The sequence below is a fragment of the Aphelocoma coerulescens genome, chromosome 6 (assembly GCF_041296385.1).
Source record: "Aphelocoma coerulescens isolate FSJ_1873_10779 chromosome 6, UR_Acoe_1.0, whole genome shotgun sequence".
In the NCBI taxonomy this organism is placed as follows: Eukaryota; Metazoa; Chordata; class Aves; order Passeriformes; family Corvidae; genus Aphelocoma; species Aphelocoma coerulescens.
In genome coordinates this window covers 20344513-20365189 of record NC_091020.1, presented here as the reverse complement: position 1 = coordinate 20365189, position 20677 = coordinate 20344513, and the positions used below count along the sequence as shown (strand labels likewise).

The 20677-nt window shown below is 36.6% G+C and overlaps 1 protein-coding gene across 3 annotated transcripts in view; it reads right to left on the bottom strand.

The window, feature by feature from the left end:
• Nucleotides 1–6300: 6300 nt before the first annotated feature.
• The window catches only part of HECTD2 (HECT domain E3 ubiquitin protein ligase 2), a 35237-nt gene continuing 20860 nt past the window's right edge, over nt 6301–20677 (bottom strand). For 2 of the 3 annotated variants that reach the window (XM_069019663.1, XM_069019664.1), the window contains 9 exons: nt 19715–19847; nt 16745–16833; nt 15548–15706; nt 15178–15252; nt 14208–14295; nt 13852–13958; nt 12565–12680; nt 11811–11954; nt 6301–8832 (listed from right to left, as the gene is read on the bottom strand). In XM_069019663.1, coding sequence (XP_068875764.1) covers nt 8712–8832; nt 11811–11954; nt 12565–12680; nt 13852–13958; nt 14208–14295; nt 15178–15252; nt 15548–15706; nt 16745–16833; nt 19715–19847 — 1032 coding nt within the window. In that variant the 3' untranslated portion in view covers nt 6301–8711. Of the gene's footprint in view, nt 8833–11810; nt 11955–12564; nt 12681–13851; nt 13959–14207; nt 14296–15177; nt 15253–15547; nt 15707–16744; nt 16834–19714; nt 19848–20677 lie in introns of those variants that run through there. The other variant, XR_011151753.1, reaches the window with a different exon arrangement.

The following is a 20677-nucleotide window of genomic DNA, read 5'->3' as shown; positions in this document are numbered from 1 at the left end:
AAAGCTCTAAGATGGTGTTTGGTGCAGATGTTTTGTCTTTAATCTGCAATAATTGAGATAGATGAAGCAATGATATCAATGTTGCACATTTCCAAAACTGTCTTGATTTTAAAAACCCAAGAAAAGTCACCAACCACTCAGCTGACAACTTGGTAGTAGTACCTGATCTATCCAAAACACAAGCAGCTCCTGCTTCCTGGTTTTCTCATTTTACCCTCAACCTAAAAAGAAACTGGGGTTCAAATTGAGTGAAGTAATTGCAGAGATACTTATATGGACCTAATTAGGGAAGAATGCTAATGGCAGAAATTTAGCACTCCACGGTTTTGCATTTAGGGTATTTTAAAGGACAGCTCTGTCGTCACATAAAACACAACATGAGCAAGTGAAACCTAAAAAAGGCAGATAAATTGTGGCTTTCTTTTCATAATTATTTTCTTCAAATACATTACTAGTATTTGACCTACTAATCCTATCAATTTGTTAACAAGCCTACATTTCAAATTTATTTGCTCACCTCCACTTATCAATTTCTAGCAAAACTCATTTGAAAAAGATTGAGAAATCATGAATGGAATACAGAGCCAAGATACCCAGTGAGCTTCAGCTGGGATCTAGCCTGCATTAACTAGGTGACACAAACAAGTGGCAATGACTTCAAAGTGAAAAACTGGGAAGCATTCAGAGCTGAAGGGAAGGGCTGCAGCTGGCTTGCTGCACTGCCAAGCCCTGCTGCAGCCTCTATGCTGGCTCAGCAAACAAGGTCTCCCACCAGCACTGATCTGGCTGGCTCAAAAACAGGTCCCTCTAGACAGACTTGAGATAGATTCTGTTAAACTCTTTAGCTTTCTACATATTGTTCAAAAGGGTGGGATTTCATATCCCATGTCCAAGACAAGCCTTGGCTTCTTTCTCACCTCCTAAGTGGGGCTCAATTCTGACAATCAAAGCATGAGAGTGCCATCACAAATAGAAATTACGTAAGCATGGGCTGTGACAAGATCAGCAGGGAAAAAAGCAAACATCCCCAAGGTAATTCAAATAATAAGCTAGTGGCAACAAAAAGGAACAGCAGATTTAGTTACAATGACTGATCTGAAGCTTGCAGTGTTATCCCTCAGGGATTTTTGTTCCAGGATATCTTCAATATGTAGCTTCTGCCTAGCTCCTCAAAAATTAGAGAAGCAGCACAGCAATTCTCTCCACTTCCCCCTGCCACCACCTTGAACCACTGTTTTTAATCAGCCTTCCTTTTTTTCTCTGAAGAGGCAGAAATATATTTAAAAGTTGCACCCTACAGACAAAAGTCATTATCTTTTTGCAGCAGCTAGCTATGTATCCTTCCTTAACATTAGAATCACTTTGATTTATGAAAATGTGCTGCAAGTAGAGGATTGACATTGCGTGTAGCTAGGATAAGGACAGACAAGTCAAATAATTAATGAGTGCTAGTGACAACTCAGTTCTAAAATGCCTGTTAAATTCCCCTAAGTTACCCTTTGTCTTGAGAAAATACAAAATAAAACCTGGTATCTAGTGAAGAAAAAGAAACCAAACCCCTAGAAAAAACAGTCACAAATAGCCAAAGGGGTGATTTTATAATCTAGGGAAATTCAAAGTGAAAGCTTCTATTTCTTTATCATTCTACAATTACATACCTACTGTATTATGAATGACAGTAGATCTTGAACATGGTGAAGGGCAGCAGAACTATACAAGGAATGCAGATTGTTGCTGTAAGTAATGACAGGAGAAATTAAACAAGAATTGGTTGTGCTGCATGAAAGTAGCAATTTCATCTTCCCAGTACACCTACAAGTATGAAAATGCTAACTGAATGTATGATTAAGCATAGCAGCCATGCTTATGTCATATAGAATTAATAAGCCCTAATAATAAAGCCAGCAACACATTAACTAAGAAATCCAAGGGTAAAAGATCAACTGAGAATACCTTTGCACCATAAAATAGAAAAGTCTCGATGCACCAAGGTGCCCTGAAGACAGGGAAGAGAAACACAGAAAGCTCATTTTTTCTTTTGAGCAATGATGTGAAAAACAATGCAGGCAATTACACCTTCAGATTCCCAGCTGCAGTGTACCCACTGCCAACAGTTACAAATGAAAACCACACACAACTACAGCTACCACATGCGGGTGTAAGCAAAGAGATAGAAAAATTCCAACGCTATCACTTTCATGTAAAAACTTACTCCTAACGCATTTCCCGTGTTTTTGTTACATGCCTACAGCAGTTTATGCAAAAACAACCAGGGAATGAGGAACAGGAGACACAGCTGTTGATGTTGCCTCAACACCTTTGATTATAGGATGGTGTTTAACATTTAAAATCCCATATAGGAAAATAAAACAGTCTTCTAAACTAATTTCATTGGGATTTTAGTTCTGTGCCTGAGACTTCTTGGCCAACATTATAGGCTGTTGAAGAAATTGACTTCGCTTTTTGGAATGAAGAATTAATGGGTGTTAAATTTGTCAGTGTAAGAAATGCATTAAAACATCCCCTGTAAGGATGTGAAACCCATCACCAGTAGAAACTGGGCCAGCATGGGCTAGGAGATGATCAATAGGATGAAAGCAAACATCCCCCTGGTAATTCAAACACAGCTTGGTTGTAATACCCCAGGAGATTTCAGCCCCTATCTGGCAACGAACAAAGCAATTATTAACTTGGAATCCTTTTCACATATTTACAGTAACTTCCAGTAGCACAAGCTACTGGAAAGAGAGTTTTCACCTTCCAGAATGTGCTATTTGATGTAACAGCTTAATGCATTTCAACCAATATGCAGAAATATGATATTGAATAGATTCTGAATCCTAAAGCAAAACCACCCAAACCAAAACAGAATGAGCTTCTTTATAAGCAACAGGAACAAATGTCTGTTATTACTTTAAAACTTTCAGTTTGAATGAATACCAGCTGCTTTCAGTACTTGGGAGAGCTTTTCTTCCATGGTAAAAATTGCCAGAAAAGTCAGAATTTCAAAAGAGAATTGATGAAGAACACTTTATTGATATCAGTACAATTAGACAATGCAATAAGCACTACACAGCAGTACATGTAGGAAAATATTACTGTTTACTCAAATTTTAGCTTTATCTAACATAGCTATTGAATTAAAGAAAAAAATTTCAGTTCTTAAACTCTCTAAAATATTGTACCCTAGAAAAATTAAACCTCACCATCTAAGGAAATGAAATTAGGTTTCTCCAACTAAAAAGCAATTCCATCAAAATGCTCTCTTAATAAAGTAAATTTCTCCTATTCTGCTACTGCGTTCATCTATGTTTTACACATACCACAATTTATCTGATATGATTAAATAGCTTTTCTATTAAAATATGTTAAAGAATTAATATTATGCATTTAATATCACAAAACATGTCTTTTCAGGGTGTTCAAGTATCTGAGCAGGATACTTCTCCATCTTGGAATGTAGAAAGTTTAGGGAAAAGATCCCTCTTTAAAGCAGATGAGCAAGATGACAAAATTAAGTTCCTTCTTTGCTCAGTGTGGCACATTACTCCTAATCAAGGCCAATTATTAAAACTCCCAAGCAGTACAGATGCTGCCACCATAGTCTTTGTAAACCAGGAGGGTGAGGTTACATAAATTCACCAGAAGACAACCAAACCCAAGACCCACATGTTTGAGTTTAAACCCCATGGCTTTCAAAAATGACTGTGCTTTAGCTACTTTATATCCAGCTGGATTGATTTTCCAGAGGACAAAACATAGTTCTTGATATCCACAGTATTGCTACTGACACAAAACAAATAGCAAAAGAAATTAATGTTCTAGCTCTCTGCTAGAGCAGAGATTGAATGTACACTGAGTAAACTCACCCATTGATAAGATGTTTGAATTACACACACACAGCTACAAATAGCTCTGTTCTGGTAATGCCAGTGGAGGCTAGATTGTTATTATCCATAGTACAGAAGCAGCCAGAGATCCTGGTGTGAAGACAACTAACAACTCTGAGAGAACAAATTAATCTCTCCTGGTTAATAAGAAATCATGCTATAGAGTTAAAGCAGAAAATAAATAAGAAGCCCTTAAATTAAACCTGAACATATCTACAGAATCTAGGACGACTCTCATGGGAAGAAAATACAGCATCAGAAAGTAAAAGTCTATTCATCACTCACTGCAAGTACCAAATCATTAAACTGATGTCAGAAAGAAAAACTGTAAATGAAGCCTTGCTGTAGTAGAACACAAAACACACGACATTCATTGATACATCCTATTATTAGGCATATAGTTATTAACGCTAGTAGTGCAGAAGAGTCCAGAACTTAGTTTGCCCAACTTATGTGAACTTCTCCCACCCTTCCAGGGTCTAATGAGCAACTACTTCACCAGATCATCAGAAAAAATTTCTCCATCTTCCTTGATCTGTTGTATTTTACATAAAGCCATTGGGGTTTAAAGAATTCAGGAAGAACTTAATTAACAATTTGAAAGGTGCAGATCGCTAGGGGCCATTTTTGCTCATTAATTTAACAACAAAACCTACTTCACTATTAATTAGAACATTTCTAACACAAGTGAAACAGCTGTGTCAGTCCAGACCATCTTGTTATTATTTTCTTATACACTATGAATATTTAAAAGTGCAAGGAATTTCAGTAACACATATACCAGTACAGACCCTGAAGTAAAAAAATAAATTAGAAATAGACTGAAAAGTTACTTGACCCAAACAAATTTATTGGAAGAGAACTAGGTGCTCTAGAAGGAAAAAGACATTATTGTCTGACAGTCAGGACATGAAAACAGAGGCTTTGAGGGACCTTTAAGATATTTTATCAAGAAGGGGTTCTGAAAGAATATTAAATACCACAGCTATGATTAACAATGGGTATAATATTTGCTTCTGGAGCAAGTCAACCAGTACCAACACCAACTATAACTACAGAGAAGGAATCTCACCACTTTTGGCCAAAAAATCAAATATTCTAAGCCCCAGCACCAGCCATCTGATCCCTGGATGAAACAGGACAAGGCAAGCCAAGCTTGCTAATAAGCTCTTTCCAAATATCAGTCTTGAGGCTGTTGACTGGTCAGAGATCAGTTAGAATCAATCTCCTCTCTGAGGTTTTGCCAGAGTCTTTTACTGGTCTCAGAAACACATTAGGGAACTCTCCATGGAAAGAGAAGACACTTTCAAACCCCAGCACTAGTTCCAAGAAGCTGCTTCTCCTTTCTCCATATTTGTTTGCTAAAAACCAATTTATATTTGCTGACTTTGCAAATCCGCAATTATTTGTGATACACATTTATATGACTTTTTTCTTCATTATGTGCATTTATAATATCTACTGTTAGTTAAGAGGAAAGTCTGACCTCTCATTAAATTGTTTCAATCTTCATCTTTGCTGCCATCTGTAGGTTACTTGAGTGGTACAAAGGTAACAGTTCTGTGATAAGGACCTGTGATGAAAGCACAACGTTCTTTGTTACCTGTCCCTTCTGATTTTAATGTTCAAATTAGGCAGAAAAAAAAGAAAGATAAAACATACAACAGCTTGTGCCTTCGCCTCTTCTTGCACCTCCAAGTAATCTTGTAACTGAGGTAGTAAACAAAATAAGGAAAATTAAGTTAGAATCACAGAATCATAGAATGGCTTGGGCTGGAAGGGGCCTTTTAAAAGATCTTGTGGTTCCAAGCCCCTTGCCATTGGCAGGGATGCCATTCACTAGATCAGGTTCCTCAGGGCTCCATCCAGCCTGGCCTTGAACACTTCCAGGGATGGCGCATCCACAACTTCTCTGGACAACCTGTTCTGGTGCTTCACCATCTGTCCACTAAGAAAGAACTTCCTAACATCTCATCTAAAACTGCCCTCTTTCAGTTTAAAACCATTTCTCACCATCTGCCCATATCAAAAGTCCCTCTCCCTCCTTTTTATGAGCCCCCTTAAGGTACTGGCAGGCTGCAATGACGAGTCCCCAGAGCCTTCTCTTCTCCCCATGGAACAACCCCAGTTGTTGGATCCATGAGGAAGATCCACGCTATTTTACAGCATTATTACACCATGGGATGCACCAGAATATCTGTAATTTTGACTGTAAATATGAAATATAAGTCTTGGTGTATGTCTGGTTGTTGAAATGTGGTTTCTTTTCAGTGAGCCATGCAATGTTTTAGCGGAACGGTTATGGTACAGAAAACTTTTCAAAAGAAAAATAAACCCAAAGCAGAGAGGTTGATCATAATGGGTTTAAAATTATGACCAACTTTGAAAATCTGAAATCATACAAGTGAGGTCAGAAATTGAATTATTTGATTTAATGACTGGACAATTTTGATACATAAAAATAGATACTTAGTAATGAACAAGTTTATACAAACCAGATTTCTTTTGTACAGTACAAAACAATGATGAAGATAAAAAAAGATTTGCTAGGTTACAGGGCAAGACACAGGAACAACAAAACATCATTGAATAAAAGTTTTAAAATTATCAGAGGCTTATTTCATAAATACAGTGCAATGCTTTCATTTAACAAATACAAAATTTACTATTTATCAACATCAGGAAATATATAAAATGTCTTTGAATGACAATCTGATTTAAAAACTGATGCAAATACAATAGCATTTTTAGAATTCTGAGGTAATATTACACATTATCTCAAAAAAAGCTCCAATAAATAAAACTAAACAGAAGGCAAAGTGCAATTCAGTGAAAATGAGAAAAGATAAAGCTTTTATTTTAACAACAGTAGATAAATAGTTATTAAAAGTGGGTTTAAGCCTTAAAAAAATATTTTGGCTAATTTGCCATGTTTTCAGATAAACTGTATAGCTATTTATTCATAAGCCAGCCTTTCATGAATCCAATTCTACAGAGAGAGGAATGGGGGTAGGTGTTTGTTTCCAGGTTTCTTACTTACATCCATATTCAGCTGTTAGAAATTTAACATTGCTTGCAGCTATCTAGTTCATCCAGTGCAACAGGGAAAGCTTAATTTGTTTCTTAACACCTGAAATCCTGCAAGTTAAGATTTATTTTAAAATCTCCATTTGGGACATACAATGTAAAAATGCAGAATTTTTCAGCACTGCTTTTAACACTCTTCGTGCTAACCTAGTATAGTTCCAGGCTAAAGTCAATGGAAATTTTATTATTTGTATCAAGAACAGCACAATGAATAAAGTGCCAAATATTCTAAAATATCCTAATATTTATCTCTGCCTTTAAAATCAGTAAAATCACCAGTAACTTGTCTAGGAGAAAGGAAAAAATAAAATTTACACTTAGTTATTGAAGAATATCCACAACAGCTTTGAAAGCATGAATTAGGCAGATTAATTTGTAAATCTGTTGATTGTATGTAAATAATACAGAGAGAGAAAAGAAGACTAATATAGTACTTGAGAACAGACACTACAAGATATTTATGCATCCATGCCCCAGCAGAAGTCAATGGGGAAAGCTGACAAATTAGATGCTGAAGTGTCTCAAATGATCTGGGCCTTATTCAGCTGAAAGAAAAATCTACAGAACACACAGTAGCTATGCATATTTAAAAATACAATACTGCATGCTCATAAATTCTTTTCATTTAATGAATAAAACCCAGACTTACAATTATTTAAGTATTTTAGAACCATTTCTTCCCCAGCTGCTAATTTACCAACTCAGAGCAGACATACCAAGAATTCTTCTCACGTAGTTTGTGCAGTGAAAAACACAAAACATTGTTTTTAAATGCTGGTCTCCAAGTTAATGAAAGTTGAAATATTTTTCTGCAATGTTATTGTATTCACTTTTGTCAGAGCTCATTTACGACTTTCAGCAAAGTTGCTGCAAAAAATGATAGCATGATACACTATATCAGTTTTCCATGTGTTGTGGATATAATTCTCTTCCTAAAGCATTTCACCAGATGCAGAATTTATTTTAAATATCTAGTTTTGTTTACTATAATGCTACAGTAGATCTGGCTAGTTTGCTATTAAGAATGAACACACAAGTTCCTTAATACTTGTAGCTTGAACTTGAATCCCCTCAAGCTGAAAAAATACCTTTTAACTCTCTTGTACAGTCAAGTGTAAAAGCTGAATATACATCTAAAACCTCTTATTCATAAAAATAGTTTTATAGCAGTAAATGGCACTATCAAAACCCTATTTCCTCACAGGCAGTTATTTACATACTTCTTAGACAGCTGGTTTCACTGAGAAGGAAAACCAGAATAATAAAACTACATACATTTTATAAAGACTGACATTCCTATTTGCCTCTGTGAAAAAAATGGCTACATGCTGATGTTATTTTTTTCCTATTATTAATGTTAATTGAAAACAATCTACCACTGGGATTAACTAAGAGAAATATTCTGTGTATTATCTCCCAGTGGGATACCTTGATGTAAAGGAATTATGATTAAAGTGCTATTAAGAAAAACCTAAAACTTGGGAATTGTCTTAGTTGGGTTTTGTTTTTCAAACAGACGAGCGTTTGTACAAAGAAAGTTACTTTCTGTGACAAAGCAAGCAGTAGATGTATTGCCATTCAGGAAAAAACATACACTTCATATTTAATAAAAAAAAAATTAACTAAATGAGATAAAACTGGCACAGTATCAAGAGACATAACAATGAAAAGCTTAAAGGCACAATCAGAAGAGAGTGAATGCTACATAAAAATGCTGTTCTTGGAGATTTAATCTTATTCTAGACCAAATCCCTCTGCATTTGAAATGCCAATGATCAGCTTTTGCTTCAGTTCCTTCTTGTTCTTGTAAGGAGGGAGACAAAGCTGGTTGAAGCACGTATGGGCCACAGGTAACCTAAAATAATTTTAAAAATACCCAACAAAACACATTTAATAATAAAGCAATAGAACCAGAACACTGTCAATTGCCTACACATTTTCAGTTAAATATTTTTTAAGTCAGAAATCCTGTAAAAGGAGCATTTATCCTAATGGTGGTTCAAGTTCTGTTGAATGCAGGTAACACCACTGCTGGTCATAAGTACGTAAGGTGAATTTGTTTGCCTGCAACTCCCTTCCCCATCTTAATTTTTTTTCAAGTTGCAAACATTCCCTTCCAGATTTTGGAAACTCCAAGTACTACATGACTTCTCTAAACACAAAATTTAGGTATAGTCAGAATCCACAACATGGAAAAGAAAGCTGGGTCCTGCAGTAGGTACAGACACACCTAGAAGAACCACAGTTACGTGTCTGTGAGGATACAGAATACAGCCTGGTAGAACACATCTTTACAGACCTAAGTGGGGAGCTCTGAAGAAATGATGAAATGCTGGAAAAATAACAGTTCACAAATTCTGGTCTCAGCTATATCAACACTTTCAGTTCCAAGTTTCTCCTGAGAAAGAGCCTGAATATACGTATTGCAGGTAGGACTAAGGAATGCCTGACTGAAACACTGGAAACTTTATTTCTCCCTAGAGTAGCTTGAGTTGATGAACCACAGGTGATAAAAAGCTACAGGAACTCCTTGCCCTTTAAATTCTCAAGTGACTTGGAGGACACACATGGATATAAGTCAAGGATATAGACTTCTCCTACAGCAGATTACTTGAGGGGCGGAGACAGGAGAAAGACAACGAGCTGAAGCTCAACCTGACATTTGGAAAACACACTGAAAAATGTATTAAATCAGGACATACCTATTTTATTATGTGACTCAAAAGCCCTCTAGATCTCTTTTAATTTAATCCCTCAGTCTTTTGAATGACCCCAACTTGGCCTTTGATCACTGACAAACATTCTCAAAAGGGGGTGGAACCCCCAAGTCTTGAAACCCAAGCTACTTTCCTCTCCCTGCCCTTTAAATGATCAGCAAAGATCTGTTAATTGGACTGGAGTCATGGCTTCAGAATTTGGAAAGTTGAGAAGCTTTTATTAATTTGACAATTTTTATCGCTATTAAATTCTTTGATCCTATTGTGTGAGCAGTATGATGATGGTGTCTACATTCATTCCTGTGCAGGCAGTCTGACAGCAACAATTATCTTGCAAAACACAGACCTACAGCTGTTTAAAATACACACTATTTCAAAACACATTTTCTCATTTTTAAGAAAAAGAACAATTTACAGAAGGAACATAAAGAGTGATTCAATGTTGACTTGACTTTCTTCATTTTTCATCTGATCTTCATGTTCCTTTAATGTTACTGGAACCAGTCATTAGCTCATTGAGAAAAGGAATAGAAATACCTCAGTAATGACATAAATTCAATTTAAAAAACCCTCAAAATTTATTATGTTTATGCATTTAGATAACTCTTCACAGAAAACCCAGCAAAATTCAGACTTTGAAAAATATAGTTCCATTTAAGTATTTTGATTACTCTAAATGTTTGAGAAATCTAGATAAAGCCAGAAATTACTGCTTCACAGTGAGCGTCAGAGCAGCAAGTTTTTCTATGCAGTTTTCAAATCGCTTAAACTGACTTTCTCCAGTCTTAAGAAGAAAAATACTAATGGCAAAGTGTATCCCAAGTAAATTCAACACAAAATAAAATGCTACCAGAAGCGTATGAACTTGGTATGAACAAATTAATCACAATGAAATTGCAAGACTGCTTTGCTCCTGTATCTTCTGAGCACCTTCTGTACCAGCCACTCACCAGAGGCCCTAAAGGAATGCTGCATCCTCACAGCCACACGCTGAAATTCTTGTTTAGACCATCAAGACAGAATGCAAGCATTTTCTGCAACTGCAGAGGTTGTGATAATACCATCAAACTCAACAAATTCAGAAAAATTCATGGTAGTTCAAGGTATATTTTCATTAGGTCAGGTGCCATGTTAGGAATGATTAAATACATAATTTATTTGAATTGAAAACATGTAAATAATCCCTATAAATAATTACTGTTCTCAAATGTAAACATTCACTGGAAAAACAACTTTTAAATCTATGCAATCAATAAATGGGTATACTTGAAGGCAAACTAAAGGAGTCCATGCAGTTTTGTCCTTGCACTCGTTTACCAAAATATGAATATTGATCTAATACCGATATCCAACTGAGACAGACAAAAACTCTCCAACAGTTTAGAGTTCCAAAGTGTATGTTTATTTGGCGCCAGGCACTGCGTGGGACAGCTCCCTAAGATGCAGGACCCCGATCCAGGCAAACATGAGAGCTTTTATTTCCAAATATTATGAATATCCGAAATACAAATGCATATTCATAACATTAACACCTCCCATTTGCCGCTTTGTATGGAAATGAGCTTAAATGTCATTAAGCCTCCCTAGTGTGTGTCCTGAATTGAGTCGGTGGTCTTGAATTGGGTCAGTGGTCTTAAAAAGATGAAGTAACTCATCTTCCTCATTTTGACCTTTTCGCCTCTCTGAACTTTAACAATCCTAATTACTTTAGGGGCCTCTAAGTTTCCTCCTGTGTGACTTTTGAAGGGGTTCCCACCCAGGGAGGAAATTGGTAATTGTCCTTGTTCCCTACACCAACTTATCACTGTTTCTATTCCTCGTTCTAAGCACAGCTAAGCAAACATACAAATGACAGATCATCTGTTATTTGGTAATCAGTTACTAACATCTTAAACTCATTTCAGGTCCAGCTCTCTTAACTCTAGCTGGGCCCAAATTCCATCCTATCCAAACTAATTTCAACACAGCTAGCCTATAACTAAAATCTTAACGTTTCTTCTAAATCTATGTTTCAGCACATTAGTTTACTCTTCTTTAAAAAGATATTCAAGAGCAATAAGGGCTCTTAGGAAACAGGTTAATGAAAAAAAAATTAAAAATCCAAAACATTACTTACCAATTAGTGGATGTTTCACTCTTTGAAATCTTGAAATTCAGATCAGCCATTCCTCCCACAGGTACTCTATCACTTCCTGTAGCAAAATGTAACAGCTTCTTTTGAAGGTCAAGAGAAAATCCAAGTACTACATCCCAGAAGTATCTATGCTCAGGGCAGAGGGAGAAGAAAATGTTGAAAGATGCAACATAGTAAAAAAATAGTATGAAGATGATAATAAAACCACAAGTTCTACATGATGAGTATCACTTACCAATAATTTAATTAATATATAGGATATCAGTAGTACCCCAATACACAAGGTTAAATTCCCAACAAATTGACAAGTACAATGTTTTATTAATTTTGGAATGATGTCTTACCAAAAGATGCCTCAAGCCACTTATCTATAAAAATATAAATGCCTTCTATTCACTAATATAAATGTCCTTAGTATCAAAGAGAATTGGGTAAAAAAAGTATTTTTAGAAGATCGGATAATAAAAATACTGAGATTTCATATGCAGGATTTGGAGCTTTTCTTTTCAAACTACTCTACTTCAATGTGGTCATAATCTTTTAAGGATATTCAGTAAACACATACCATTATCTGATTCTTCCTACTTATGTTAATTTAGTAGTGTACTTGTGTTACTTGGAAATAGGTTTCTAAAACTTCAGTCATTCTCAGATTATCCTTGACGAGATTACTGCTGGAAGTCTAACATTCCATGATGTTTTAAACTCAGTAATTAGAATAAAAACCCAGTCCTACCGTATAGTAAGATCAGTTTTTTGGTAGCCCTCATACTGGGTACTTCGCTGTAAAGCAGACATATCCAGTTCAGGACTGCCACACACAAGAATTTCAACCTCCTCTGGACGAAGTAGCTGCCATAAATCAAGGAAAAAATGTTTAATTTTTTTAAAAAGATGAGAAATTATGCTACTAGATTAAATTTTTATTTTGTCATTATAGAAAAATTAACAGAGTATCATTCATTTTAAGTCTCTAACTTGGATACACACTGATTATAGAAAAATTAATCCCTCAGCACTTTGAAGAATCTCTTACTGCTGTATATAGTAGAAAGCTTAATTACAGGGTAACACAATATTTCAGCGTATTTTGCTCTTCATTTCTTCATCATTCTTACAATTATTACACTGACTTGCCTGTCATCTGATCAGACTACAAATGGGTCAGGAAGAAAATGAAGTTTGTACATATGGAATCCTGAGGGAGGGTCTTGATGTCAATTTTGATTTCAACTTCCACTTCATTGACAAGTCCTAGTGTGGGTAGCTGAGCAGCAGAAGCTGACAGGACTTGACTCTTAGTTGTACACACTGCTGTGCAAAGTGAATCCTTGTAACAATAAACCATGTTTAATACCCACTAAACTTACACCTGCAGAACCTACTTATTCATTTACTACCACTTCATCAAGCTGCATGGACGCATGTCATGGCATTTCAATGGAATCTCACTGTCCTTCCAGAACCTTCCCTGTGGTTGGGCAAAACTTGCTTTGCTGCCAGGTGTCACTGGAATTTAGAAAATGCCAGGCAAATTGAAACTGCCTCTTCTTTCTCAGTGCAAAAGGGATGCTGTAAATTACAAAATCATTCCAACAGCCAAACAGGACTGAAAGTAGAAGAATGTTTAATCTCAACTTCACTGAGTGTTCTTCCTGCAAAAAGCAATAGATGTTTTCAGAGGAGACACTCAGGAGCCCTCAGACACAGTTTTTTGCAGTTCCTAAATGTAGGGAATACAAAGAAACCTTGTAAACATTCACAGGAGAGCCTGCGAAGTGTCTGTGAATACATAGTAATAAACCTGTCTTCTGGAGCTTTATCTCTTTTCAATAAAACACTACAGAGAGTAGTTGATTACCTGATTCATTTCTTCTACTTATGTTGGACTAATCAAGTCTGTTGATCAATCAAGACTCTTTCCAAGTCTTAAAATCATCCAGCGCAATTTGTTTTAATTTAGTTAAGTCATTGTCAAATACTTGAAATAGAAGTGAAGAGTTATGTTTCACTTTACTCTTACCAGTAATGCATATGAAGCACAGACACTATGAAATCCATAATAGAAAGCTGCAAATTGTTTGTAGATTGATTTATTGAGAAGAAAATCAACATAGAGCTGCACATATTCTAAAAAAAAAAAAAATTGTTACATTATAATAATTTTAATCAATCACTTGTTCTGCTTTCCAAAATTGTACTGAATTATGAAAAATGAATGCATTTAATTTTAGATACCATTAAATTGGTAGGCATACCAGAAAGAACTACAGCCATTTCATTTTCACATTTCATTAATGAAAACCTAGGCTTATAGAAAGGAGAAAAAGGACAAACTTAAATCTGCAAAGTATGTGTAGTTAATATACACTGAAGTACCTTTCCTATTCCGATTTGTGACTGGAATTTTATCTCCATTTGGCTTTAAGTTGTAAGATTTTATAACACCAAATTCTTCCTGAAAAACCTACAGAAAAAGAGGAGTCAAGGTCAGCACTGGAAAATAAACTCCTACACTTACAAACAACAAAGCTTGTATTAAGTCATGTATTTCCTCTCTCTCTTCAGCGAATGCTGCAATTCTGAGAATTGTGAGGTTTTTACAAGTTAAATATTATAATTTTCAACACATTGCTCAGAAAATTAGTATTCAAAGAATATTGACCCTGTTTCATAGTGGCATGTCAAACTGACCTGCAGTCTCTGGAGCCATAGAGTTTTTCATACAAAAGAACAGTATAGGAACAGCAATTACAGTTAAGAAGGTATTTGTTCTGATGTAGTTCACCTAGGAGCTAAGTACCACCAATATGAAATTTCATTAACTCGTACGTGTGTTCTGAAACAAGGAGTAACTGAAGAAGACTTCCTTAACTGAACTAGCAGTTACAACACACAGGTCAGGCAAAACTGTACAAACAGGCTACTGCTGAAGTGAGATTTCCTGGACAAAATGCATAAAAGAACCAAGTAGGCTTTGACTATCTTCTGTGTTAGACAGAAAAGGGATTGTCTTGCAGCCAGATGAATTTCACAAGCCTGGTCGTTGATTGCAAGGTGGTGGTGTCAAGGAGAGCAAAGAGCTGGAAATGCACCAGCAGCTGGCCAAGTGACCCTGGCCGTGAGCACTGGGATCCACCCATGCTGCCAGGGAACAACAGCTCAGAGTCTCATCGTGGAGCCAGAGACCCTGGGCAGCGCTGCCCCTGGAGCAAGCGCTGATCTCTGTGCAGTTATATTCCAAACCATCAGCAATCACACAGCAATGAGCCACTCCACTGCCTTTTTAACACTGGGAAAAATCACTGAACGAGGTTGAGAAGCACTTATGGTTGGTGCACTTAATGACCTGAAAGGTTGAGTAAAAATCCTCTTCAACATTGCCTTCATAGGACAGAAGTTCACTTAGTCCATGCGCCAATTCCTGCAATACGAAAAATAACTTGTTAGTAAATCTACAAAACTAAGTGATGCACTTTGCAAACATGTGCCAGAAGCATTGTTTTATACAGAAAGTATCTTGGAAAAAGCCGTGCATTTAAACTGCATGCTATGCTAGAAAACACTGAGATTTTCTGTTTTCAGCAGAAAAAAAGGAGACTTTATCAGCCTGTGCTGAAAAAAAAGCTGTTTTCAAACAGTTCATAACTCAAACATTAAATAAAAATAAATCAGGTTTTATATCAAGAATTTCTCCTCTTAAAAAATGTAATACTTACAGGCATAATCTGAAACAGGTCATCTAATGTGACACCACAGATGCCTACAAGTGTGTTATGATCACAGGGAACAATGGGAGGACTCAATAATTTCTTGTAACAGCAAGGTGGGAAACGAATATCCAAGGTGATGCTGTTATATACAGCAAGTCCCATAAGCTATATATGTCAAATGTTAAGGGCAAATCTGACACATCCTTATTATAGTTAGTATTTTTGCAATTTGGAAAAAATATTTTAAGAGTCATGCTCAACAATGAGAAGGAATGGAAATTATTTAATTTTTTCTGGACTGACAATTTAAAATGCAGTTTTGCATTACAGTTAAGCAGTGGTTAACATGGTTCAAATGATGCACATTGACAGAATGCTTGAGAATCTTCTTCATAATAGTCTATACAAGCATTTCTACTATAATTTTTTCCGAAGTATTGTTATTAAAACAGAGAAAGATCAACATGTATTTTTTAGTGAGAGCTCAAAAAAGCAGTATTTCTTTTAAGTAAATCTAAAAGCATTAAGAAAAACCTGCACTGGTACTTCAGCTCATCCATTAGCACATTTAAGTGCATCCCATGAAACAAATTTGAAACTATCTCAATTCAACTTCCCACAAGAATAGAATAGTTCTGTTAGAAGAGACCTACAACCATCATCTGATCCAACTGCAATCAGTAAATGGACACTATTACCTCATCTCAGTGGAGCTATAAGCATATACTACCACAAATCATTTGTCTCAGGTTTTCATATACAAGCGCAATAGAAAACCTAGAAAATAAACTTGTGCTCAAAATAGCATGTGGCTTCCATTTTGTAATAAAATAGGCAAAAGCCACATACTGCTCAATGGGGACTTAAATTAAGTACTGTTGCACACAGGCATATTAACATCTACTGAAAGAAACTCAAGAGGCTTAAGTACATAAAAAATTACAACTTATACACAAAGAAGTTGCATGTTTAACATTGATTTAGCATTTTCTGACTGTGAAATGTACCACATACCCACACACCACCATTTTCTTCCTATTTTTAGTTCACTTGCTTGAACAATATTGAAAAAAATACATTTTAAACGGAAAACAGGTGCATATACAACCTTTGAAGGAGCTCTAGCCAGTGCCTTATTTCCTCCCCACACCAGCTCATCGAATGGCTGTCGTTCGGAACATTCTAGCGGACAGAAAAGGATACGGCTCCAACCAGGCGGAATTCCGAGTAGTTATCACATTTAAAGCTGCTGAACCAATGGCAGTGCGAGTCCTTGTGGTAGGTGAACATGCCTGCACAACGGCAACGTGGCCCTTAAAAAGCCTGAGCTTTGTAAGAAGTCACACAAAGCCTCCCCTTTCTTACCCATGCACCCTTAGAAGTGCTCCTCGGAGTGCCCACATCTCCGTGCTCATTCCCAGGACCCTGCTCCCACCACGGCAGGAGTCTGCAGGAAGGTGCTTGGGAGGGAGCACCAAGGACAGTGCCAAGCCTGAAGCAAGCAAGAGGGCTCAAGCCTACCAGCCCTGCTGGGTGCTGGCGCAACACATTCTTCAGGGCCCCCAGTTGTGGATATTCTCCACTGTCTATACAATCTGTTTCTTCATTGCACTCCAGCATCTGTACTGCCATAAACATTATCTGTCTAACCAAAAATTTACTTACTGCAATGTAAACCCACTTATTTCCTCCTTTCTTCCTAGGTCAGTAGCAGATGACAATCCCTAAAAATGCTGGCATGAATCCCATGATACAAATACCATAAGCTTTACCTTCTTGGAACAGAAAACTGTAAATGGTTTATGTTATACACACACTATCAGCAAAGGGGTATGTTTCATACTTTCTATCAAAAAATTATACCAGAAAAGTTAAAAAAGCCCCAAACCACATGTACCCTAAAAAAGCCACTCATGGGTCTAAATGACAAGCTAGATCCTACTCAAATCATGAGTATAGACGAGTTTGACTGCTATTTGCATCAGATACAGAACATTCTGTTTTAAAGAGTGGCAGAAAGTAAAATCCTACATAATGAAAGCAGATAACAGCTCTGAAATGCCTAGGAAGTATTGCTCAGAGAAGCAAGACACACTCCACATAAGCGTGCCTCTAATGCAGAAGTAATCGGGATAAAACGTGATGGACCGTTTCAATTTGTTGGGATGGAATGGGCCAAGTTTATTATTGTTGTTGCCATGGTCTGTACAAACCAAAGCAATGAATACTCTAAGCACATCTTGCAAGCAATAGCTCACTGCATCTCTGTTTGAAGATAAAGTTGGTGGAAAATACTTAAATGAAAAAAATAAAGTCCTTTTGATATAAAAAAACAAAGACTGAAAATCCAACTTGTCTCAGGGACATATAGTTCTTATGACAAATTACAGATAAAAAATTGCCTTCATGATTTTCCCCCCACTCTCCTGAGCAACTTATCTTTTGAACTCCAGCTCAAAAAGGTGCACATCACAAAAGGTTTAGACACTGCCATTACCAGAAACAACAGAACAGCTGCATGTAAGGCAGAGCAAGGTTCACACACTAAAAGATTATAGGGATGCTGGAACAAAGTAGGTTTTGAATCCCATTTATTAATTGTCCAAACCAAGATAAAGAAAGCATTGCAAAACACACAAGCAGGCAGACAGCGGAGTTAATTAAGAATTTTTAAATTCCACAGCTAAATCTGAAGAATCAGTTAACCTGGAAAGGGTAGTAACAGTGACATTTTCCCTTCCAAGCTTCTGACATGTTATTTGCATCTTCAACATTAAAGACAGCAGAGGATACAGTCCCTTTCCAAGGGACAAGAATATTTCTGAACTCCTCCCACACTTGGCTGATAGTCGTAACAATGAAAGAATTTACACTTTAAAGTAAGGATGCCTGCCAGAGATAGTGAAAAAATATATTACTCTGAATGTTTCCAAACTCATCAGTTACCAAGCTCTGCTGACAGTATTTTTACTAACAGAACTGTCAAACTTACAGAACGCTTTCTGCAGGATAAATTGTTTCCTATTAAGGTTGCTATCACCAATGTCATGTCTTGACACAGACCCCTTTTTACTACAAAAAGGGTACAGGCAAATAACAATCTCAGCAGATATGATGACATATTTATGACTTAAAATTCTGTAGCTTTAGAAGTAGTCCTATAAACAACAAAGGACCATGATTTTAAGGGACATGAACACTTCCAGGCAAAGACAGGCAAGCTCTTGCATTTACCAATGATTTTCAGGTGTTATGCTCAAGTCGCTGGAAACCAATTTAAAAGCCATCCTGGTAACACTTCAACCCACTAAGTCATCAGTAATGTATCCACGCCCCGAGGAAAGCTCATTAGAGTGGTGAATAAAACTCACCCAGATCCATCTACATCACTATAACACAAGTGGATGGAACTGCTTGTTTATGACTGCTCATTCATGTCTTACAATCTCCTATTTAACCAAAAAGTCTTATTTTTTTTTCCCTTGGCCATGACACGTCATTACAAGCTCACAGGTCCTGGTAACAGCAGAGGAGGCTTTTTCATTCAGGCTCACACCTGCCTATACTGTCTCTGCTCCTAACTGAAAGACCTTTCTTTCCTGGGATTATCTCAGACCCCTTTAAGAATACTGGCCACACAGATACCACAAACAGACAATATGATGACAAAGATTCAAGTAAAAGCTAACCTCTACCTATCCTAATCACAGAAACAGTACCAGAACTTGCAGGCACTCTCAGTGCAACTATCAGTACCGAAAAACCCCCATTGATACATGGGAGACCAAGGTCAGCAGTTTGCCAGAACTGACCAAAGTAACAGCATCCAACTGCAGCTACTTACAAAAACCAGGAAAACTCCCTAAACTAGCAATATGAAGACAACTGAGGGCAGAAGGAGAAAATGCAACATGTGAAGAAATAGTGAAGGATGGTAGATGATAAACCAATACATTTGGCCTTATCTCCACTTGAATATTTGCTAAACCATTGTGTTGGTTTAGGCTGAGATAATTTCCTTCATAGCTGATAGCTAGTACAAGGCTACGTTTTGGATTTGTACTGAAAACAGTGTTTATAATGCAAAGACTTTTCTATTACTGCTGAGCAGTGCTTACACAAGAGTCTGAACAAATTTTCACATTGTACTTAAGAGTATTTATGAGGACTCACCATAATCTGGGTGAAAAATCTGTCGAATCAGAAGAAGAAACCATTCTTTTGTCAGGCCACCCATATCAAGACCAGCTTCTCCTACAAATGTGACTTTTAACTTCTTTTTCAGATCTGCCTTCTTCCTTGCTAGCTATTGTGAAATAGGTAGGGAAGAAGAAAAAGAAGATTTAACATATTGTCACTACCTCTAGCCATAGAGAACACACCTCAGCCTCTATTCTACTGCTCTTGCTTTGCCTAAACTATTAATTTGCATAATTTTCTACTATTAGGTCAAAACTATATCAAAACAATGACTGAATTGCCGAAGCAAGACGATTATGACTACTTGACACCATCAACTACTTTGCACGTGGTGTCACTCTCTGGGCTTGAGAAGAAGTTAGGTGGAGTACAAATAGACTTAACAAGCAATTAGATGTAATGAATTGAGTCTGTCTGGAATATTTCAGACCTGTATAATTTTCTACCTTTTACAGAAGATGTGCTACCAGGAAGAAATGACAAATTAAAAAAGTAATTAGACACAATTTGGAAATATTTAGAAATAAGGGAGTAAGATAAACTTTCAATATTTGGACACCATTTGGTTCTGTGTAAGATTCCTGCCAGCAAGTATCAGCTGCTTTTTAAAACTGTTTTTCAGACAATGGTAACAAGCTCTTTTCATTGCTTTTCCCTAAGAGACAGCATTTCACCACAAAACCCCTGCAAATAATTATATTACAGCCTTTTACAATTAACAGTGATCTTTCAGACTGAGTCCCCATACAAGTTTTCTTTAAAACATTAATTACTGTCCAGCTCCAGAGCAAGTGTTTAAACCAGTCAAGAGTACTCATGTGATAAAATAATCTCCATGTTGCTAGCAGCTCAAGTAAATTCCTATTACACAAATTTTGTAACTATAGTTATTGGTGTTATTTGAAACAAGCTATTATCTGAAGTCATTTTTCTTTG